Source organism: Scyliorhinus torazame, chromosome 21 (assembly GCF_047496885.1).
Source record: "Scyliorhinus torazame isolate Kashiwa2021f chromosome 21, sScyTor2.1, whole genome shotgun sequence".
Classification (NCBI taxonomy): domain Eukaryota; kingdom Metazoa; phylum Chordata; class Chondrichthyes; order Carcharhiniformes; family Scyliorhinidae; genus Scyliorhinus; species Scyliorhinus torazame.
In genome coordinates, this window is record NC_092727.1 from 13,154,457 (window position 1) to 13,179,294 (window position 24,838).

Genomic DNA, 24,838 nt, shown 5'->3' on the forward strand with positions numbered 1-24,838 from the left:
TGGCGGTTGACCAGTCTTGAGTTGCCAGACCTGCTCAAAATCGATCCCACTTAGCAGCGTGGTCGTGCCACACAACACGATTCAAGTTATCCACAATGTGAAGATGGGATTTTGTCTCCACAAGGACTGTGCGGTGGTCATTCCTAGCGATAGTGTCATGGACACATGTATCTGTGACAGGCAGGTTGGTGATCTCCTCCATGATTGAGGGATAAAGATTGGCAAGACTGGACACGATCCCACTGGCAGGAAAGGTCATAAAATCCCACCCATGGTTTAATATCACATCTGAGAAGGGAGCCCCTCCCCCCATTCTACCCTTGTCTGTGCTCTCCGCTTCAAAAATAATTTACATTCTTGTGTTCAAGGAACAAAAAGAAACCCCAGGTTGAGTCAACGCCTCTCATTAGGTGTGACACCTGATGTATTGTTGCATTGCTCAAAGTGGAAACCAGACAGCGAGTGGAGCAGAATGCGTTTAAAAAAAAATCAGGCTCCAAAGAAGGCTTTTTGAATTTGAAACGGGGAATGTTAGTACAAGAGAAAGGAGTCCCAGAACTCCGACCCTGAGGTCTACACAAACTTTACATTGAGGCAGATAACAAGGAAAACCATGACCCTGTTACTGCCAAAACGATGGAGAAATGCATGAACTGATATAAGATGAAGGACACAGACGGGGCCCCATGCGGAATCTTAACCCAGTTTGTATTTTCAGGTGCTGACCATCATCTTCCATTTTGATTCACTTCTAATGCTACCTGCTGGATGCTGCGTTATCACTGGCGATTGCCCAGGGATTGGTTGTGCTTTGTGTTCAGTATTTTCTAGTGTGCAACCAAATCCTCTGTATCATGCACGGCTGTGCCCACCCAGGCAAGGTGCTTGACAGCTACATGCAGGGGCACTCGGGGTCTTTGAGGACCACTACAGGATGACAGGTTGACTCTTAGGGGATTAGGGGAAGCTGCTGAGTAGGCCTGAGACCGATGCGGAGACCCGTTATAATGAGGCCCATGTTGCCATCCGTATTGTCATTGAGCGGTGCATCGGACTGTTGAAAATGCAGTTCCGATGCCTGGACCACTCTGGTGGTACCCTGCAGTACATACCCCAGAGGGTCTCTCATTTTGTGGTGGTCTGTTGTGCCCTCCACAACCTGGCAATCCAGCGGGGCGTCATGCTGAAGGAGGGGGAGGAGGAAGGACACACGGACTCGCCTGAGGAGGAGACAGAGGAGGAGCTGGAGGACGAGCCCGGGGAGGAGCCGGAGGAGGAGCTGGACGAGGAGCCGGAGGAGGAGCTGGAGGACGAGCCCGGGGAGGAGCCAGAGGAGGAGCTGGAGGATGAGCCCGGGGAGGAGCCGGAGGAGGAGCTGGAGGACGAGCCTGGGGAGGAGCCGGAAGAGGAGCCGGAGGATGGAGGACAGGTGGTTGCAAGGGTCCGACACGCCTGGAGGACCAGGGAGGCCCTCATCCTCGCCAGATTCTTATGGGACGAGGCTGTGTCCGTCAGCTCAAGCCTCCCCAATTTCCCTCCGTCCCCGTTCTCCCCATTTCCTTCCTTCCCCCCCAGTCCCCCATTTCCCTCCTTCCCCCCCCAATCCCCCCCATTTCCCTCCTTCCCCCCCAATCCCCTCCATTTCCCTCCTTCCCCCCCAAATCCCCCCATTTCCCTCCTTCCCCCATTTCCCTCCTTCCCCCCCATTTCCCTCCTTACCCCCAATTCCCCCATTTCCCTCCTTCCCCCCCCAATCCCCCCATTTCCCTCCTTGCCCCCAATACCCCCCATTTCCCTCCTTCCCCCCATTTCCCTCCTTCCCCCCTAATCCCCCCATTTCCCTCCTTCCCCCCCAAATCCCCCCATTTCCCTCCTTCCCCCCATTTCCCTCCTTCCCCCACATTTCCCTCCTTCCCCCCAATTCCCCCATTTCCCTCCTTCCCCCCAATCCTCCCATTTCCCTCCTTGCCCCCAATCCTCCCATTTTCCTCCTTGCCCCCGATACCCCCATTTCCCTCCTTCCCCCCATTTCCCTACTTTCCCCCCAATCCCCCCATTTCCCTCCTTCCCCCCAATCCCCCCATTTCCCTCCTTCCCCCGAATCCCCCCCATTTCCCTACTTCCCCCCCAACCCCCCCCATTTCCCTCCTTCCCCCCAATCCCCCCATTTCCCTCCTTCCCCCCAATTCCCCCATTTCCCTCCTTCCCCCCAATCCTCCCATTTCCCTCCTTGCCCCCAATCCCCCCCATTTCCCTCCTTGCCCCCAATACCCCATTTCCCTCCTTGCCCCCAATCTCCCCCATTTCCCTCCTTCCCCCCATTTACCTACTTCCCCCCCAATCCCCCCAGTTCCCTCCTTCCCCCCAATTCCTCCCATTTCCCTGCTTCCACTTCCTCCCCATTCTCCCCTTCCCCCCACTTTCCTCATTCCGTCAATCCTCCTTCCCCTCCAGTTCCTTCCTTTTCCCAATTAACCCTGTCCCCCATGACAGCGCCCCCCCCTCCCCCCCCTTCCCCGACCACCCTGTTCCACCCTCCAAGGATCTGAGCTCCGGGGTGATGGGCCCTTGACGGCACTGTCAGCGGGTCAATATACAAGGAGAGTGATGATAACGCGCTGTGAGGAGAGCTCTAGTGCTTCTCTCCTTCTGCCTCCTGTCTTTCGGCTGACCTATCCTCTGAACGGGGTCTGCATCAGGGGTGTTTGATCTTGGACCACTGTGCACAGGGGGTTAGGGAAGCAGAGGGCAGCAGAGGGTGGGAGTGCAGGCAGGCCCGCTGTGAAGGTTAACGTGACAGAAGCGCCACATGTTTCAGGTTTCACGAGTTTTAATCATGAACGTTTGACATTTCCATTCCCCCTGGCGACCAGGACTCCCCAAAGGTAAAGAGTGTTTACTGATTGAGGCCAGCCTCCATTATCTATGAAAAACCTATTGGTTTTGGTACAGATCCGCATTTGCATTACCAACCAGCACAGAGGTACGTTAAACATTTGGGAAGCTTGGCTCAATCCATTAGTTTTATTTCCTCTCACAATTTAAGGTTTACTTTCTGCAGGATGACAGGCCTGGTAAATCCACTAGGATTTGTAATTGCAAAACTTTAGTCTGAACCTAGCAGTTAACTGGTTGAGAAACCGCACCACATGCTGTGCGCTATCTTGCACGAGGCTATTACTTGATGCTTCCTAAGAACCTATTATTTTCAAGCTATTTAGCGTTAAATTTGCCAGATTTTGTTTGAGAATGCTGCAGTGGTCCTCCATTGAAAATGCTGCCCTAACGGTGACATTCTATTTGTGAAATGTTTTCTTGCAGTAAGAATAATCGGAGCTTTGATACCCCAGTGAAAGGGCAGCCACAGGGACCCCGGCTTCACATTGACATCCCAAGGGTGCAACTGCTGATCGAGGACAAAGAGGGGATCAAACAGCTGGGTATGTGGCACGGAATTGGCACTATGCTGGGTCATGCTTAATCTATGCCAAGATTCCAGCTGCACTGGGCAGGCCAGGCATCGTGAAGGTTTCCGATGCCTGTGCAACGCACGTGAAAAAGCATTGGAAACGGAAGGGAACGCGAGTGCAACTTCATCGCCCGTAGGTCGCGTCACCAGGGAAGGACACATCACATAGATGGGTTGTGCACATTTGGGGTGAGAAATGACCAAGGCTTATGTCGAAATGTTCAGGAGATCAGGTTGATCGAATGAAGATGCCGTTTTATCAGTCCCTCAAATTTGTTCAGCCTGATTATATGTGTGTGTGTGCTCCCAAGGGAGGAGTGTATTTAGAGAGAGATAGTTCGTGGAGGGCAGGAGGGGACAGACTTTCCCGCCTGGAGTGTTATTTCAAAGCAGCAGTCTTCTTATCCTGTAACTGTCCTCCCATGGATCTTGGTACACGCCAGAAAACAGAATGCCTGAAAGCGGTCCACTGTGCAAGGGGACTGATCTAAAATTCTGTTTCAGAGTCCCTGAGGAGTAACATTTTTGCCAAGTGCATCTTATCAATTGAAATTTTCAAGACTGAGATTGATAACTCTTTGTTTGGTAAGGGTTTGACGACTTATCGATCAATGGTGGGTAATAGCAGTTGGAGCACAGATCAGCCATGCTGGAATGCATTGGGAGGGCTGAGTGCTCCACTCCTGTTCCTGTGTAATTGGACTGCATAAACAGGAAACAAAGGAAGGAACTAGAGTCTGCCTGTTCTGAGGTGCAGATTTAGTTGAGTTAGAAGCACAATCCAGATCACTTTCACTAGAAGGCTATCCCAGTGAGTCGACAGAATACCATCTCACATTAAGACTTTCTTAATCTACTGAACTGAGAGGCTTGCGACACAGTGGTAGTGTCTGGGCCAGGAACTCCATGTCCAAGTCACATTCCATTAATAACTCAGTTTAGACATTGGGATTGATCTTTGCCAGCCGCCTGTCACGGATCCGTAGTGACGCAGCAGCCTGACACGGATCCGTAGTGACGCAGCCGCCTGTCACAGATCCGTAGTGACGCAGCCGCCTGTCACGGATCCGTAGTGACGCAGCCGCCTGTCACGGATCCGTAGTGACGCAGCAGCCTGACACGGATCCGTAGTGACGCAGCCGCCTGTCACAGATCCGTAGTAACGCAGCAGCCTGACACGGATCCGTAGTGACGCAGCCGCCTGTCACGGATCCGTAGTGACGCAGCCGCCTGTCACGGATCCGTAGTGACGCAGCCGCCTGTCACGGATCCGCAGTGACGCAGCCGCCTGTCACGGATCCGTAGTGACGCAGCAGCCTGACACGGATCCGTAGTGACGCAGCCACCTGTCACGGATCCGTAGTGACGCAGCCGCCTGTCACGGATCCGTAGTGACGCAGCAGCCTGACACGGATCCGTAGTGACACAGCCGCCTGTCACAGATCCGTAGTGACGCAGCCGCCTGTCACGGATCCGTAGTGACGCAGTCGCCTGTCACGGATCCGGAGTGACGCAGCAGCCTGACACGGATCCGTAGTGACGCAGCCGCCTGTCACGGATACGGAGTGACGCAGCCGCCTGACACGGATCCGGAGTGACGCAGCCACCTGTCACGGATCCGTAGTGACGCAGCAGCCTGACACGGATCCGTAGTGACGCAGCAGCCTGTCACGGATCCGTAGTGACGCAGCAGCTTGTCACGGATCCGTAGTGACGCAGCAGCTTGTCACGGATCCGGAGTGACGCAGCAGCTTGTCACGGATCCGTAGTGACGCAGCCGCCTGTCACGGATCCGTAGTGACGCAGCAGCCTGACACGGATCCGTAGTGACGCAGCAGCTTGACACGGATCCGGAGTGACGCAGCAGCTTGACACGGATCCGTAGTGACGCAGCAGCCTGACACGGATCCATAGTGACGCAGCAGCCTGACACGGATCCGTAGTGACGCAGCAGCCTGTCACGGATCCGTAGTGACGCAGCCACCTGTCACGGATCCGTAGTGACGCAGCCGCCTGTCACGGATCCGTAGTGACGCAGCCGCCTGTCACGGATCCGTAGTGACGCAGCCGCCTGACACGGATCCGTAGTGACGCAGCCGCCTGACACGGATCCGTAGTGACGCAGCCGCCTGACACGGATCCGTAGTGACGCAGTCGCCTGTCACGGATCCGTAGTAACGCAGCAGCCTGACACGGATCCGTAGTGACGCAGCCGCCTGTCACGGATCCGTAGTGACGCAGCCGCCTGTCACGGATCCGTAGTGACGCAGCCGCCTGTCACGGATCCGTAGTGACGCAGCAGCCTGACACGGATCCGTAGTGACGCAGCCGCCTGTCACAGATCCGTAGTGACGCAGCCGCCTGTCACGGATCCGTAGTGACGCAGCCGCCTGTCACGGATCCGTAGTGACGCAGCAGCCTGACACGGATCCGTAGTGACGCAGCCGCCTGTCACGGATCCGTAGTGACGCAGCAGCCTGACACGGATCCGTAGTGACGCAGCCGCCTGTCACAGATCCGTAGTGACGCAGCCGCCTGTCACGGATCCGTAGTGACGCAGACGCCTGTTACGGATCCGTAGTGACGCAGCCGCCTGTCACGGATCCGTAGTGACGCAGTCGCCTGTCACGGATCCGTAGTGACGCAGCAGCCTGACACGGATCCGTAGTGACGCAGCCGCCTGTCACGGATCCGTAGTGACGCAGCCGCCCGTCACGGATCCGTAGTGACGCAGCCGCCTGTCACGGATCCGGAGTGACGCAGCCGCCTGACACGGATCCGGAGTGACGCAGCCACCTGTCACGGATCCGTAGTGACGCAGCAGCCTGACACGGATCCGTAGTGACGCAGCAGCCTGTCACGGATCCGTAGTGACGCAGCAGCTTGACACGGATCCGTAGTGACGCAGCAGCTTGTCACGGATCCGGAGTGACGCAGCAGCCTGACACGGATCCGTAGTGACGCAGCAGCCTGTCACGGATCCGTAGTGACGCAGCAGCTTGTCACGGATCCGTAGTGACGCAGCAGCTTGTCACGGATCCGTAGTGACGCAGCAGCTTGACACGGATCCGTAGTGACGCAGCAGCCTGACACGGATCCATAGTGACGCAGCAGCCTGACACGGATCCGTAGTGACGCAGCAGCCTGTCACGGATCCGTAGTGACGCAGCAGCCTGTCACGGATCCGTAGTGACGCAGCAGCTTGTCACGGATCCGGAGTGACGCAGCAGCCTGACACGGATCCGTAGTGACGCAGCAGCCTGTCACGGATCCGTAGTGACGCAGCAGCTTGTCACGGATCCGTAGTGACGCAGCAGCTTGTCACGGATCCGGAGTGACGCAGCAGCTTGTCACGGATCCGTAGTGACGCAGCCGCCTGTCACGGATCCGTAGTGACGCAGTCGCCTGTCACGGATCCGGAGTGACGCAGCAGCCTGACACGGATCCGTAGTGACGCAGCCGCCTGTCACGGATACGGAGTGACGCAGCCGCCTGACACGGATCCGGAGTGACGCAGCCACCTGTCACGGATCCGTAGTGACGCAGCAGCCTGACACGGATCCGTAGTGACGCAGCAGCCTGTCACGGATCCGTAGTGACGCAGCAGCTTGTCACGGATCCGTAGTGACGCAGCAGCTTGTCACGGATCCGGAGTGACGCAGCAGCTTGTCACGGATCCGTAGTGACGCAGCCGCCTGTCACGGATCCGTAGTGACGCAGCAGCCTGACACGGATCCGTAGTGACGCAGCAGCTTGACACGGATCCGGAGTGACGCAGCAGCTTGACACGGATCCGTAGTGACGCAGCAGCCTGACACGGATCCATAGTGACGCAGCAGCCTGACACGGATCCGTAGTGACGCAGCAGCCTGTCACGGATCCGTAGTGACGCAGCCACCTGTCACGGATCCGTAGTGACGCAGCCGCCTGTCACGGATCCGTAGTGACGCAGCCGCCTGTCACGGATCCGTAGTGACGCAGCCGCCTGACACGGATCCGTAGTGACGCAGCCGCCTGACACGGATCCGTAGTGACGCAGCCGCCTGACACGGATCCGTAGTGACGCAGTCGCCTGTCACGGATCCGTAGTAACGCAGCAGCCTGACACGGATCCGTAGTGACGCAGCCGCCTGTCACGGATCCGTAGTGACGCAGCCGCCTGTCACGGATCCGTAGTGACGCAGCCGCCTGTCACGGATCCGTAGTGACGCAGCAGCCTGACACGGATCCGTAGTGACGCAGCCGCCTGTCACAGATCCGTAGTGACGCAGCCGCCTGTCACGGATCCGTAGTGACGCAGCCGCCTGTCACGGATCCGTAGTGACGCAGCAGCCTGACACGGATCCGTAGTGACGCAGCAGCCTGTCACGGATCCGTAGTGACGCAGCAGCCTGACACGGATCCGTAGTGACGCAGCCGCCTGTCACAGATCCGTAGTGACGCAGCCGCCTGTCACGGATCCGTAGTGACGCAGACGCCTGTTACGGATCCGTAGTGACGCAGCCGCCTGTCACGGATCCGTAGTGACGCAGTCGCCTGTCACGGATCCGTAGTGACGCAGCAGCCTGACACGGATCCGTAGTGACGCAGCCGCCTGTCACGGATCCGTAGTGACGCAGCCGCCCGTCACGGATCCGTAGTGACGCAGCCGCCTGTCACGGATCCGGAGTGACGCAGCCGCCTGACACGGATCCGGAGTGACGCAGCCACCTGTCACGGATCCGTAGTGACGCAGCAGCCTGACACGGATCCGTAGTGACGCAGCAGCCTGTCACGGATCCGTAGTGACGCAGCAGCTTGACACGGATCCGTAGTGACGCAGCAGCTTGTCACGGATCCGGAGTGACGCAGCAGCCTGACACGGATCCGTAGTGACGCAGCAGCCTGTCACGGATCCGTAGTGACGCAGCAGCTTGTCACGGATCCGTAGTGACGCAGCAGCTTGTCACGGATCCGTAGTGACGCAGCAGCTTGACACGGATCCGTAGTGACGCAGCAGCCTGACACGGATCCATAGTGACGCAGCAGCCTGACACGGATCCGTAGTGACGCAGCAGCCTGTCACGGATCCGTAGTGACGCAGCAGCCTGTCACGGATCCGTAGTGACGCAGCAGCCTGTCACGGATCCGTAGTGACGCAGCAGCTTGACACGGATCCGTAGTGACGCAGCAGCTTGTCACGGATCCGGAGTGACGCAGCAGCCTGACACGGATCCGTAGTGACGCAGCAGCCTGTCACGGATCCGTAGTGACGCAGCAGCTTGTCACGGATCCGTAGTGACGCAGCAGCTTGTCACGGATCCGGAGTGACGCAGCAGCTTGTCACGGATCCGTAGTGACGCAGCCGCCTGTCACGGATCCGTAGTGACGCAGTCGCCTGTCACGGATCCGGAGTGACGCAGCAGCCTGACACGGATCCGTAGTGACGCAGCCGCCTGTCACGGATACGGAGTGACGCAGCCGCCTGACACGGATCCGGAGTGACGCAGCCACCTGTCACGGATCCGTAGTGACGCAGCAGCCTGACACGGATCCGTAGTGACGCAGCAGCCTGTCACGGATCCGTAGTGACGCAGCAGCTTGTCACGGATCCGTAGTGACGCAGCAGCTTGTCACGGATCCGGAGTGACGCAGCAGCTTGTCACGGATCCGTAGTGACGCAGCCGCCTGTCACGGATCCGTAGTGACGCAGCAGCCTGACACGGATCCGTAGTGACGCAGCAGCTTGACACGGATCCGGAGTGACGCAGCAGCTTGACACGGATCCGTAGTGACGCAGCAGCCTGACACGGATCCATAGTGACGCAGCAGCCTGACACGGATCCGTAGTGACGCAGCAGCCTGTCACGGATCCGTAGTGACGCAGCCACCTGTCACGGATCCGTAGTGACGCAGCCGCCTGTCACGGATCCGTAGTGACGCAGCCGCCTGTCACGGATCCGTAGTGACGCAGCCGCCTGACACGGATCCGTAGTGACGCAGCCGCCTGACACGGATCCGTAGTGACGCAGCCGCCTGACACGGATCCGTAGTGACGCAGTCGCCTGTCACGGATCCGTAGTAACGCAGCAGCCTGACACGGATCCGTAGTGACGCAGCCGCCTGTCACGGATCCGTAGTGACGCAGCCGCCTGTCACGGATCCGTAGTGACGCAGCCGCCTGTCACGGATCCGTAGTGACGCAGCAGCCTGACACGGATCCGTAGTGACGCAGCCGCCTGTCACAGATCCGTAGTGACGCAGCCGCCTGTCACGGATCCGTAGTGACGCAGCCGCCTGTCACGGATCCGTAGTGACGCAGCAGCCTGACACGGATCCGTAGTGACGCAGCCGCCTGTCACGGATCCGTAGTGACGCAGCAGCCTGACACGGATCCGTAGTGACGCAGCCGCCTGTCACAGATCCGTAGTGACGCAGCCGCCTGTCACGGATCCGTAGTGACGCAGACGCCTGTTACGGATCCGTAGTGACGCAGCCGCCTGTCACGGATCCGTAGTGACGCAGTCGCCTGTCACGGATCCGTAGTGACGCAGCAGCCTGACACGGATCCGTAGTGACGCAGCCGCCTGTCACGGATCCGTAGTGACGCAGCCGCCCGTCACGGATCCGTAGTGACGCAGCCGCCTGTCACGGATCCGGAGTGACGCAGCCGCCTGACACGGATCCGGAGTGACGCAGCCACCTGTCACGGATCCGTAGTGACGCAGCAGCCTGACACGGATCCGTAGTGACGCAGCAGCCTGTCACGGATCCGTAGTGACGCAGCAGCTTGACACGGATCCGTAGTGACGCAGCAGCTTGTCACGGATCCGGAGTGACGCAGCAGCCTGACACGGATCCGTAGTGACGCAGCAGCCTGTCACGGATCCGTAGTGACGCAGCAGCTTGTCACGGATCCGTAGTGACGCAGCAGCTTGTCACGGATCCGTAGTGACGCAGCAGCTTGACACGGATCCGTAGTGACGCAGCAGCCTGACACGGATCCATAGTGACGCAGCAGCCTGACACGGATCCGTAGTGACGCAGCAGCCTGTCACGGATCCGTAGTGACGCAGCAGCCTGTCACGGATCCGTAGTGACGCAGCAGCCTGTCACGGATCCGTAGTGACGCAGCAGCTTGACACGGATCCGTAGTGACGCAGCAGCTTGTCACGGATCCGGAGTGACGCAGCAGCCTGACACGGATCCGTAGTGACGCAGCAGCCTGTCACGGATCCGTAGTGACGCAGCAGCTTGTCACGGATCCGTAGTGACGCAGCAGCTTGTCACGGATCCGGAGTGACGCAGCAGCTTGTCACGGATCCGTAGTGACGCAGCCGCCTGTCACGGATCCGTAGTGACGCAGCAGCCTGACACGGATCCGTAGTGACGCAGCAGCTTGACACGGATCCGTAGTGACGCAGCAGCCTGACACGGATCCATAGTGACGCAGCAGCCTGACACGGATCCGTAGTGACGCAGCAGCCTGTCACGGATCCGTAGTGACGCAGCCACCTGTCACGGATCCGTAGTGACGCAGCCGCCTGTCACGGATCCGTAGTGACGCAGCCGCCTGTCACGGATCCGTAGTGACGCAGCCGCCTGACACGGATCCGTAGTGACGCAGCCGCCTGACACGGATCCGTAGTGACGCAGCCGCCTGACACGGATCCGTAGTGACGCAGTCGCCTGTCACGGATCCGTAGTAACGCAGCAGCCTGACACGGATCCGTAGTGACGCAGCCGCCTGTCACGGATCCGGAGTGACGCAGCCGCCTGTCACGGATCCGTAGTGACGCAGCCGCCTGTCACGGATCCGTAGTGACGCAGCAGCCTGACACGGATCCGTAGTGACGCAGCCGCCTGTCACAGATCCGTAGTGACGCAGCCGCCTGTCACGGATCCGTAGTGACGCAGCCGCCTGTCACGGATCCGTAGTGACGCAGCAGCCTGACACGGATCCGTAGTGACGCAGCCGCCTGTCACGGATCCGTAGTGACGCAGCAGCCTGACACGGATCCGTAGTGACGCAGCCGCCTGTCACAGATCCGTAGTGACGCAGCCGCCTGTCACGGATCCGTAGTGACGCAGACGCCTGTTACGGATCCGTAGTGACGCAGCCGCCTGTCACGGATCCGTAGTGACGCAGTCGCCTGTCACGGATCCGTAGTGACGCAGCAGCCTGACACGGATCCGTAGTGACGCAGCCGCCTGTCACGGATCCGTAGTGACGCAGCCGCCCGTCACGGATCCGTAGTGACGCAGCCGCCTGTCACGGATCCGGAGTGACGCAGCCGCCTGACACGGATCCGGAGTGACGCAGCCACCTGTCACGGATCCGTAGTGACGCAGCAGCCTGACACGGATCCGTAGTGACGCAGCAGCCTGTCACGGATCCGTAGTGACGCAGCAGCTTGACACGGATCCGTAGTGACGCAGCAGCTTGTCACGGATCCGGAGTGACGCAGCAGCTTGTCACGGATCCGTAGTGACGCAGCCGCCTGTCACGGATCCGTAGTTACGCAGCAGCCTGACACGGATCCGTAGTGACGCAGCCGCCTGTCACGGATCCGTAGTGACGCAGCAGCTTGACACGGATCCGTAGTGACGCAGCAGCCTGACACGGATCCGTAGTGACGCAGCCGCCTGTCACGGATCCGTAGTGACGCAGCAGCCTGTCACGGATCCGTAGTGACGCAGCAGCTTGACACGGATCCGTAGTGACGCAGCCGCCTGTCACGGATCCGTAGTGACGCAGCCGCCTGTCACGGATCCGTAGTGACGCAGCCGCCTGTCACGGATCCGTAGTGACGCAGCCGCCTGACACGGATCCGTAGTGACGCAGCCGCCTGACACGGATCCGTAGTGACGCAGCAGCCTGACACGGATCCGTAGTGACGCAGCCGCCTGACACGGATCCATAGTGACGCAGCAGCTTGACACGGATCCGTAGTGACGCAGCAGCCTGACACGGATCCGTAGTGACGCAGCCGCCTGTCACGGATCCGTAGTGACGCAGCCGCCTGTCAGGGATCCGTAGTGACGCAGCCGCCTGTCATGGATCCATAGTGACGCAGCCGCCCGTCACGGATCCGTAGTGACGCAGCCGCCTGTCACGGATCCGTAGTGACGCAGCCGCCTGTCACGGATCCGTAGTGACGCAGCCGCCTGTCACGGATCCGTATTGACGCAGCAGCTTGACACGGATCCGTAGTGACGCAGCCACCTGTCACGGATCCGTAGTGACGCAGCAGCTTGTCACGGATCCGTAGTGACGCAGCAGCCTGACACGGATCCGTAGTGACGCAGCAGCTTGTCACGGATCCGTAATGACGCAACAGCCTGACACGGATCCGTAGTGACGCAGCCGCCTGACACGGATCCGTAGTGACGCAGCAGCCTGACACGGATCCGTAGTGACGCAGCCGCCTGACACGGATCCGGAGTGACGCAGCCGCCTGTCACGGATCCGGAGTGACGCAGCCGCCTGACACGGATCCGTAGTGACGCAGCCGCCTGACACGGATCCGTAGTGACGCAGCAGCCTGACACGGATCCGTAGTGAGGCAGCAGCTTGACACGGATCCGTAGTGACGCAGCCGCCTGACACGGATCCGTAGTGACGCGGCCGCCTGACACGGATCCGTAGTGAGGCAGTAGCTTGACACGGATCCGTAGTGACGCAGCAGCTTGTCACGGATCCGTAGTGAGGCAGCAGCTTGACACGGATCCGTAGTGACGTAGCAGCCTGTCACGGATCCGTAGTGACGCAGCCGCCTGTCACGGATCCGTAGTGACGCAGCCGCCCGTCACGGATCCGTAGTGACGCAGCAGCCTGACACGGATCCGTAGTGACGCAGCCGCCTGTCACGGATCCGTAGTGACGCAGCCGCCTGTCACGGATCCGTAGTGACGCAGCAGCCTGACACGGATCCGTAGTGACGCAGCAGCCTGACACGGATCCGTAGTGACGCAGCCGCCTGTCACGGATCCGTAGTGACGCAGCCGCCTGACACGGATCCGTAGTGACGCAGCCGCCTGACACGGATCCATAGTGACGCAGCAGCCTGACACGGATCCGTAGTGACGCAGCCGCCTGTCACGGATCCGTAGTGACGCAGCCGCCTGTCACGGATCCGTAGTGACGCAGCCGCCTGACACGGATCCGTAGTGACGCAGCCGCCTGACACGGATCCGTAGTGACGCAGCCGCCTGACATGGATCCGTAGTGACGCAGCCGCCTGACACGGATCCGTAGTGACGCAGCAGCCTGACACGGATCCGTAGTGACGCATCAGCTTGACACGGATCCGTAGTGACGCAGCAGCTTGACACGGATCCGTAGTGACGCAGCTGCCAGTCACGGATCCGTAGTGACGCAGCCGCCTGTCACGGATCCGTAGTGACACAGCAGCCTGTCACGGATCCGTAGTGACGCAGCAGCTTGACACGGATCCGTAGTGACGCAGCAGCCTGACACGGATCCGTAGTGACGCAGCCGCCTGACACGGATCCGTAGTGACTAGCAGCCTGACACGGATCCGTAGTGACGCAGCAGCCTGACACGGATCCGTAGTGACGCAGCCGCCTGACACGGATCCGTAGTGACGCAGCAGCTTGACACGGATCCGTAGTGACGCAGCCGCCTGACACGGATCCGTAGTGACGCAGCCGCCTGTCACGGATCCGTAGTGACGCAGCAGCCTGACACGGATCCGTAGTGACGCAGCAGCCTGTCACGGATCCGTAGTGACGCAGCCGCCTGTCACGGATCCGTAGTGACGCAGCAGCTTGACACGGATCCGTAGTGACACAGCCGCCTGTCACGGATCCGTAGTGACGCAGCCGCCTGACACGGATCCGTAGTGACGCAGCCGCCTGACACGGATCCGTAGTGAGGCAGCAGCTTGACACGGATCCGTAGTGACGCAGCCGCCTGACACGGATCCGTAGTGACGCGGCCGCCTGACACGGATCCGTAGTGAGGCAGCAGCTTGACACGGATCCGTAGTGACGCAGCAGCTTGTCACGGATCCGTAGTGAGGCAGCAGCTTGACACGGATCCGTAGTGACGTAGCAGCCTGTCACGGATCCGTAGTGACGCAGCCGCCTGTCACGGATCCGTAGTGACGCAGCCGCCTGTCACGGATCCGTAGTGACGCAGCAGCCTGACACGGATCCTTAGTGACGCAGCCGCCTGTCACGGATCCGTAGTGACGCAGCCGCCTGTCACGGATCCGTAGTGACGCAGCAGCCTGACACGGATCCGTAGTGACGCAGCAGCCTGACACGGATCCGTAGTGACGCAGCCGCCTGTCACGGATCCGTAGTGACGCAGCCGCCTGACACGGATCCGTAGTGACGCAGCTGCCTGACACGGATCCATAGTGACGCAGCAGCCTGACACGGATCCGTAGTGACGCAGCCGCCTGTCACGGATCCGTAGTGACGCAGCCGCCTGTCACGGATCCGTAGTGACGCAGCCGCCTGACACGGATCCGTAGTGACGCAGCCGCCTGACATGGATCCGTAGTGACGCAGCCGCCTGTCACGGATCCGTAGTGACGCAGCCGCCTGACACGGATCCGTAGTGACGCAGCAGCCTGACACGGATCCATAGTGACGCATCAGCTTGACACGGATCCGTAGTGACGCAGCAGCTTGACACGGATCCGTAGTGACGCAGCTGCCTGTCACGGATCAGTAGTGACGCAGCCGCCTGTCACGGATCCGTAGTGACACAGCAGCCTGACACGGATCCGTAGTGACGCAGCAGCTTGACACGGATCCGTAGTGACGCAGCAGCCTGACACGGATCCGTAGTGACGCAGCCGCCTGACACGGATCCGTAGTGACTAGCAGCCTGACACGGATCCGTAGTGACGCAGCCGCCTGACACGGATCCGTAGTGACGCAGAAGCTTGACACGGATCCGTAGTGACGCAGCCGCCTGACACGGATCTGTAGTGACGCAGCCGCCTGTCACGGATCCGTAGTGACGCAGCAGCCTGACACGGATCCGTAGTGACGCAGCAGCCTGTCACGGATCCGTAGTGACGCAGCAGCTTGACACGGATCCGTAGTGACGCAGCCGCCTGACCCGGATCCGTAGTGACGCAGCCGCCTGACACGGATCCGTAGTGACGCAGCCGCCTGACACGGATCCGTAGTGACGCAGCAGCCTGACACGGATCCGTAGTGACGCAGCCGCCTGACACGGATCCGTAGTGACGCAGCAGCCTGTCACGGATCCGTAGTGACGCAGCAGCTTGACACGGATCCGTAGTGACGCAGCAGCCTGTCACGGATCCGTAGTGACGCAGCAGCCTGACACGGATCCGTAGTGACGCAGCAGCCTGACACGGATCCGTAGTGACGCAGCAGCCTGTCACGGATCTGTAGTGACGCAGCCGCCTGACACGGATCCGTTGTGACGCAGCAGCCTGACACGGATCCGGAGTGACGCAGCAGCCTGACACGGATCCGTAGTGACGCAGCCGCCTGTCACGGATCCGTAGTGACGCAGCCGCCTGTCACGGATCCATAGTGACGCAGCCGCCTGTCACGGATCCGTAGTGACGCAGCAGCCTGACACGGATCCGTAGTGACGCAGCAGCCTGACACGGATCCGTAGTGACGCAGCCGCCTGTCACGGATCCGGAGTGACGCAGCCGCCTGTCACGGATCCGTAGTGACGCAGCCGCTTGACACGGATCCGTAGTGACGCAGCAGCCTGACACGGATCCGTAGTGACGCAGCCGCCTGTCACGGATCCGGAGTGACGCAGCCGCCTGTCACGGATCCGTAGTGACGCAGCAGCCTGACACGGATCCGTAGTGACGCAGCCGCCTGTCACGGATCCGGAGTGACGCAGCAGCCTGACACGGATCCGTAGTGACGCAGCCGCCTGACACGGATCCGTAGTGACGCAGCCGCCTTTCACGGATCCGTAGTGACGCAGCCGCCTGTCACGGATCCGTAGTGACGCAGCAGCCTGACACGGATCTGGAGTGACGCAGCAGCTTGACACGGATCCGTAGTGACGCAGCAGCTTGACACGGATCCGTAGTGACGCAGGAGCCTGACACGGATCCGTAGTGACGCAGCAGCCTGTCACGGATCCGTAGTGACGCAGCCGCCTGTCACGGATCCGTAGTGACGCAGCAGCTTGACACGGATCCGTAGTGACACAGCCGCCTGTCACGGATCCGTAGTGACGCAGCCGCCTGACACGGATCCGTAGTGACGCAGCCGCCTGACACGGATCCGTAGTGAGGCAGCAGCTTGACACGGATCCGTAGTGACGCAGCCGCCTGACACGGATCCGTAGTGACGCGGCCGCCTGACACGGATCCGTAGTGAGGCAGCAGCTTGACACGGATCCGTAGTGACGCTGCAGCTTGTCACGGATCCGTAGTGAGGCAGCAGCTTGACACGGATCCGTAGTGACGTAGCAGCCTGTCACGGATCCGTAGTGACGCAGCCGCCTGTCACGGATCCGTAGTGACGCAGCCGCCTGTCACGGATCCGTAGTGACGCAGCAGCCTGACACGGATCCGTAGTGACGCAGCCGCCTGTCACGGATCCGTAGTGACGCAGCCGCCTGTCACGGATCCGTAGTGACGCAGCAGCCTGACACGGATCCGTAGTGACGCAGCAGCCTGACACGGATCCGTAGTGACGCAGCCGCCTGTCACGGATCCGTAGTGACGCAGCCGCCTGACACGGATCCGTAGTGACGCAGCTGCCTGACACGGATCCATAGTGACGCAGCAGCCTGACACGGATCCGTAGTGACGCAGCCGCCTGTCACGGATCCGTAGTGACGCAGCCGCCTGTCACGGATCCGTAGTGACGCAGCCGCCTGACACGGATCCGTAGTGACGCAGCCGCCTGACATGGATCCGTAGTGACGCAGCCGCCTGTCACGGATCCGTAGTGACGCAGCCGCCTGACACGGATCCGTAGTGACGCAGCAGCCTGACACGGATCCGTAGTGACGCATCAGCTTGACACGGATCCGTAGTGACGCAGCAGCCTGACACGGATCCGTAGTGACGCAGCAGCTTGACACGGATCCGTAGTGACGCAGCAGCCTGACACGGATCCGTAGTGACGCAGCCGCCTGACACGGATCCGTAGTGACTAGCAGCCTGACACGGATCCGTAGTGACGCAGCCGCCTGACACGGATCCGTAGTGACGCAGAAGCTTGACACGGATCCGTAGTGACGCAGCCGCCTGACACGGATCCGTAGTGACGCAGCCGCCTGTCACGGATCCGTAGTGACGCAGCAGCCTGACACGGATCCGTAGTGACGCAGCAGCCTGTCACGGATCCGTAGTGACGCAGCAGCTTGACACGGATCCGTAGTGACACAGCCGCCTGTCACGGATCCGTAGTGACGCAGCCGCCTGTCACGGATCCGTAGTGACGCAGCAGCTTGACACGGATCCGTAGTGACACAGCCGCCTGTCACGGATCCGTAGTGACGCAGCCGCCTGACCCGGATCCGTAGTGACGCAGCCGCCTGACACGGATCCGTAGTGACGCAGCCGCCTGACACGGATCCGTAGTGACGCAGCAGCCTGACACGGATCCGTAGTGACGCAGCCGCCTGACACGGATCCGTAGTGACACAGCAGCCTGTCACGGATCCGTAGTGACGCAGCAGCTTGACACGGATCCGTAGTGACGCAGCAGCCTGTCACGGATCCGTAGTGACGCAGCAGCCTGACACGGATCCGTAGTGACGCAGCAGCCTGACACGGATCCGTAGTGACGCAGCAGCCTGTCACGGATCCGTAGTGACGCAGCCGCCTGACACGGATCCGTAGTGACGCAGCAGCCTGACACGGATCCGGAGTGACGCAGCAGCCTGACACGGATCCGTAGTGACGCAGCCGCCTGTCACGGATCCGTAGTGACGCAGCCGCCTGTCACGGATCCATAGTGACGCAGCCGCCTGTCACGGATCCGTAGTGACGCAGCAGCCTGACACGGATCCGTAGTGACGCAGCAGCCTGACACGGATCCGTAGTGACGCAGCAGCCTGTCACGGATCCGGAGTGACGCAGCCGCCTGTCACGGATCCGTAGTGACGCAGCCGCTTGACACGGATCCGTAGTGACGCAGCAGCCTGACACGGATCCGTAGTGACGCAGCCGCCTGTCACGGATCCGGAGTGACGCAGCCGCCTGTCACGGATCCGTAGTGACGCAGCAGCCTGACACGGATCCGTAGTGACGCAGCCGCCTGTCACGGATCCGGAGTGACGCAGCAGCCTGACACGGATCCGTAGTGACGCAGCCGCCTGACACGGATCCGTAGTGACGCAGCCGCCTTTCACGGATCCGTAGTGACGCAGCCGCCTGTCACGGATCCGTAGTGACGCAGCAGCCTGACACGGATCTGGAGTGACGCAGCAGCTTGACACGGATCCGTAGTGACGCAGCAGCTTGACACGGATCCGTAGTGACGCAGCCGCCTGACACGGATCCGTAGTGACGCAGAAGCTTGACACGGATCCGTAGTGACGCAGCCGCCTGACACGGATCCGTAGTGACGCAGCCGCCTGTCACGGATCCGTAGTGACGCAGCAGCCTGACACGGATCCGTAGTGACGCAGCAGCCTGTCACGGATCCGTAGTGACGCAGCAGCTTGACACGGATCCGTAGTGACACAGCCGCCTGTCACGGATCCGTAGTGACGCGGCCGCCTGACACGGATCCGTAGTGAGGCAGCAGCTTGACACGGATCCGTAGTGAGGCAGCAGCTTGACACGGATCCGTAGTGACGTAGCAGCCTGTCACGGATCCGTAGTGACGCAGCCGCCTGTCACGGATCCGTAGTGACGCAGCCGCCTGTCACGGATCCGTAGTGACGCAGCAGCCTGACACGGATCCGTAGTGACGCAGCCGCCTGTCACGGATCCGTAGTGACGCAGCCGCCTGTCACGGATCCGTAGTGACGCAGCAGCCTGACACGGATCCGTAGTGACGCAGCAGCCTGACACGGATCCGTAGTGACGCAGCCGCCTGTCACGGATCCGTAGTGACGCAGCCGCCTGACACGGATCCGTAGTGACGCAGCTGCCTGACACGGATCCATAGTGACGCAGCAGCCTGACACGGATCCGTAGTGACGCAGCCGCCTGTCACGGATCCGTAGTGACGCAGCCGCCTGTCACGGATCCGTAGTGACGCAGCCGCCTGACACGGATCCGTAGTGACGCAGCCGCCTGACATGGATCCGTAGTGACGCAGCCGCCTGTCACAGATCCGTAGTGACGCAGCCGCCTAACACGGATCCGTAGTGACGCAGCAGCCTGACACGGATCCGTAGTGACGCATCAGCTTGACACGGATCCGTAGTGACGCAGCAGCTTGACACGGATCCGTAGTGACGCAGCTGCCTGTCACGGATCAGTAGTGACGCAGCCGCCTGTCACGGATCCGTAGTGACACAGCAGCCTGACACGGATCCGTAGTGACGCAGCAGCTTGACACGGATCCGTAGTGACGCAGCAGCCTGACACGGATCCGTAGTGACGCAGCCGCCTGACACGGATCCGTAGTGACTAGCAGCCTGACACGGATCCGTAGTGACGCAGCCGCCTGACACGGATCCGTAGTGACGCAGAAGCTTGACACGGATCCGTAGTGACGCAGCCGCCTGACACGGATCCGTAGTGACGCAGCCGCCTGTCACGGATCCGTAGTGACGCAGCAGCCTGACACGGATCCGTAGTGACGCAGCAGCCTGTCACGGATCCGTAGTGACGCAGCAGCTTGACACGGATCCGTAGTGACACAGCCGCCTGTCACGGATCCGTAGTGACGCAGCCGCCTGTCACGGATCCGTAGTGACGCAGCAGCTTGACACGGATCCGTAGTGACACAGCCGCCTGTCACGGATCCGTAGTGACGCAGCCGCCTGACCCGGATCCGTAGTGACGCAGCCGCCTGACACGGATCCGTAGTGACGCAGCCGCCTGACACGGATCCGTAGTGACGCAGCAGCCTGACACGGATCCGTAGTGACGCAGCCGCCTGACACGGATCCGTAGTGACACAGCAGCCTGTCACGGATCCGTAGTGACGCAGCAGCTTGACACGGATCCGTAGTGACGCAGCAGCCTGTCACGGATCCGTAGTGACGCAGCAGCCTGACACGGATCCGTAGTGACGCAGCAGCCTGACACGGATCCGTAGTGACGCAGCAGCCTGTCACGGATCCGTAGTGACGCAGCCGCCTGACACGGATCCGTAGTGACGCAGCAGCCTGACACGGATCCGGAGTGACGCAGCAGCCTGACACGGATCCGTAGTGACGCAGCCGCCTGTCACGGATCCGTAGTGACGCAGCCGCCTGTCACGGATCCATAGTGACGCAGCCACCTGTCACGGATCCGTAGTGACGCAGCAGCCTGACACGGATCCGTAGTGACGCAGCAGCCTGACACGGATCCGTAGTGACGCAGCAGCCTGTCACGGATCCGGAGTGACGCAGCCGCCTGTCACGGATCCGTAGTGACGCAGCCGCTTGACACGGATCCGTAGTGACGCAGCAGCCTGACACGGATCCGTAGTGACGCAGCCGCCTGTCACGGATCCGGAGTGACGCAGCCGCCTGTCACGGATCCGTAGTGACGCAGCAGCCTGACACGGATCCGTAGTGACGCAGCCGCCTGTCACGGATCCGGAGTGACGCAGCAGCCTGACACGGATCCGTAGTGACGCAGCCGCCTGACACGGATCCGTAGTGACGCAGCCGCCTTTCACGGATCCGTAGTGACGCAGCCGCCTGTCACGGATCCGTAGTGACGCAGCAGCCTGACACGGATCTGGAGTGACGCAGCAGCTTGACACGGATCCGTAGTGACGCAGCAGCTTGACACGGATCCGTAGTGACGCAGCCGCCTGACACGGATCCGTAGTGACGCAGAAGCTTGACACGGATCCGTAGTGACGCAGCCGCCTGACACGGATCCGTAGTGACGCAGCCGCCTGTCACGGATCCGTAGTGACGCAGCAGCCTGACACGGATCCGTAGTGACGCAGCAGCCTGTCACGGATCCGTAGTGACGCAGCAGCTTGACACGGATCCGTAGTGACACAGCCGCCTGTCACGGATCCGTAGTGACGCAGCCGCCTGTCACGGATCCGTAGTGACGCAGCAGCTTGACACGGATCCGTAGTGACACAGCCGCCTGTCACGGATCCGTAGTGACGCAGCCGCCTGACCCGGATCCGTAGTGACGCAGCCGCCTGACACGGATCCGTAGTGACGCAGCCGCCTGACACGGATCCGTAGTGACGCAGCAGCCTGACACGGATCCGTAGTGACGCAGCCGCCTGACACGGATCCGTAGTGACACAGCAGCCTGTCACGGATCCGTAGTGACGCAGCAGCTTGACACGGATCCGTAGTGACGCAGCAGCCTGTCACGGATCCGTAGTGACGCAGCAGCCTGACACGGATCCGTAGTGACGCAGCAGCCTGACACGGATCCGTAGTGACGCAGCAGCCTGTCACGGATCCGTAGTGACGCAGCCGCCTGACACGGATCCGTAGTGACGCAGCAGCCTGACACGGATCCGGAGTGACGCAGCAGCCTGACACGGATCCGTAGTGACGCAGCCGCCTGTCACGGATCCGTAGTGACGCAGCCGCCTGTCACGGATCCATAGTGACGCAGCCGCCTGTCACGGATCCGTAGTGACGCAGCAGCCTGACACGGATCCGTAGTGACGCAGCAGCCTGACACGGATCCGTAGTGACGCAGCAGCCTGTCACGGATCCGGAGTGACGCAGCCGCCTGTCACGGATCCGTAGTGACGCAGCCGCTTGACACGGATCCGTAGTGACGCAGCAGCCTGACATGGATCCGTAGTGACGCAGCCGCCTGTCACGGATCCGGAGTGACGCAGCCGCCTGTCACGGATCCGTAGTGACGCAGCAGCCTGACACGGATCCGTAGTGACGCAGCCGCCTGTCACGGATCCGGAGTGACGCAGCAGCCTGACACGGATCCGTAGTGACGCAGCCGCCTGACACGGATCCGTAGTGACGCAGCCGCCTTTCACGGATCCGTAGTGACGCAGCCGCCTGTCACGGATCCGTAGTGACGCAGCAGCCTGACACGGATCTGGAGTGACGCAGCAGCTTGACACGGATCCGTAGTGACGCAGCAGCTTGACACGGATCCGTAGTGACGCAGCCGCCTGACACGGATCCGTAGTGACGCAGCCGCCTGTCACGGATCCGTAGTGACGCAGCCGCCTGTCACGGATCCGTAGTGACGCAGCAGCCTGACACGGATCCGTAGTGACGCAGCAGCCTGACACGGATCCGGAGTGACGCAGCAGCCTGACACAGATCCGTAGTGACGCAGCCGCCTGACACGGATCCGTAGTGACGCAGCCGCCTGTCACGGATCCGTAGTGACGCAGCAGCCTGTCACGGATCCGTAGTGACGCAGCCGCCTGTCACGGATCCGTAGTGACGCAGCAGCCTGACACGGATCTGGAGTGACGCAGCAGCTTGACACGGATCCGGAGTGACGCAGCAGCCTGACACGGATCCGTAGTGACGCAGCCGCCTGTCACGGATCCGTAGTGACGCAGCCGCCTGTCACGGATCCGTAGTGACGCAGCCGCCTGTCACGGATCCGGAGTGACACAGCCGCCTGACACGTATCCGTAGTGACGCAGCCGCCTGTCACGGATCCGTAGTGACGCAGCAGCCTGTCACGGATCCGTAGTGACGCAGCCGCCTGTCACGGATCCGTAGTGACGCAGCAGCCTGACACGGATCTGGAGTGACGCAGCAGCTTGACACGGATCCGGAGTGACGCAGCAGCCTGACACGGATCCGTAGTGACGCAGCCGCCTGTCACGGATCCGTAGTGACGCAGCCGCCTGTCACGGATCCGTAGTGACGCAGCCGCCTGTCACGGATCCGTAGTGACGCAGCCGCCTGTCACGGATCCGTAGTGACGCAGCAGCCTGACACGGATCCGTAGTGACGCAGCAGCCTGACACGGATCCGGAGTGACGCAGCAGCCTGACACGGATCCGTAGTGACGCAGCCGCCTGACACGGATCCGTAGTGACGCAGCCGCCTGTCACGGATCCGGAGTGACGCAGCAGCCTGTCACGGATCCGTAGTGACGCAGCCGCCTGTCACGGATCCGTAGTGACGCAGCAGCCTGACACGGATCTGGAGTGACGCAGCAGCTTGACACGGATCCGGAGTGACGCAGCAGCCTGACACGGATCCGTAGTGACGCAGCCGCCTGTCACGGATCCGTAGTGACGCAGCCGCCTGTCACGGATCCGTAGTGACGCAGCCGCCTGTCACGGATCCGGAGTGACACAGCCGCCTGACACGGATCCGTAGTGACGCAGCCGCCTGTCACGGATCCGTAGTGACGCAGCAGCCTGTCACGGATCCGTAGTGACGCAGCCGCCTGTCACGGATCCGTAGTGACGCAGCAGCCTGACACGGATCTGGAGTGACGCAGCAGCTTGACACGGATCCGGAGTGACGCAGCAGCCTGACACGGATCCGTAGTGACGCAGCCGCCTGTCACGGATCCGTAGTGACGCAGCCGCCTGTCACGGATCCGTAGTGACGCAGCAGCCTGACACGGATCCGTAGTGATGCAGCCGCCTGTCACGGATCCGGAGTGACACAGCCGCCTGACACGGATCCGTAGTGACGCAGCCGCCTGTCACGGATCCGTAGTGACGCAGCAGCCTGTCACGGATCCGTAGTGACGCAGCCGCCTATCACGGATCCGTAGTGACGCAGCAGCTTGACACGGATCCGGAGTGACGCAGCAGCCTGACACGGATCCGTAGTGACGCAGCAGCCTGTCACGGATCCGTAGTGACGCAGCCGCCTGTCACGGATCCGTAGTGACGCAGCAGTTTGACACGTATCTGGAGTGACGCAGCCGCCTGACACGGGCTGTGCGAGCTTTTTATTTTCCATTGGCTTGGAAAATATCGCCAAGATTTTTAATTTCAAACCAAGCAGTGAGACGAGGAAATGTCTCTGAACAATTGCTCTGCGCAAGTCAGGGGCAGCACGGTAGCATTGTGGATAGCACAATTGCTTCACAGCTCCAGGGTCCCAGGTTCGATTCCGGCTTGGGTCACTGTCTGTGCGGAGTCTGCACATCCTCCCCGTGTGTGCGTGGGTTTCCTCCGGGTGCTCCGGTTTCCTCCCACAGTCCAAAGATGTGCAGGTTAGGTGGATTGGCCGTGATAAATAGCCCTCAGTCGCCAAAATTGAACATAGTGTTGGGTGGGGTTGTTGGTTATGGGGATAGGGTGGAGGTGTGGACCTTGGGTAGGTTGCTCTTTCCAAGAGCCACTGCA

General features: G+C 60.8%; 1 protein-coding gene across 2 annotated transcripts in view; it reads left to right on the forward strand.

Moving 5' to 3' along the window:
- Window positions 1-24,838, forward strand: part of dscaml1 (Down syndrome cell adhesion molecule like 1) — a 692,721-nt gene that overhangs the window by 655,648 nt on the left and 12,235 nt on the right. For both annotated transcript variants that reach the window (XM_072486516.1, XM_072486518.1), the window contains exon 29: window positions 3,322-3,440. In XM_072486516.1, coding sequence (XP_072342617.1) covers window positions 3,322-3,440 — 119 coding nt within the window. The remainder of the gene's footprint in view (window positions 1-3,321; window positions 3,441-24,838) is intronic.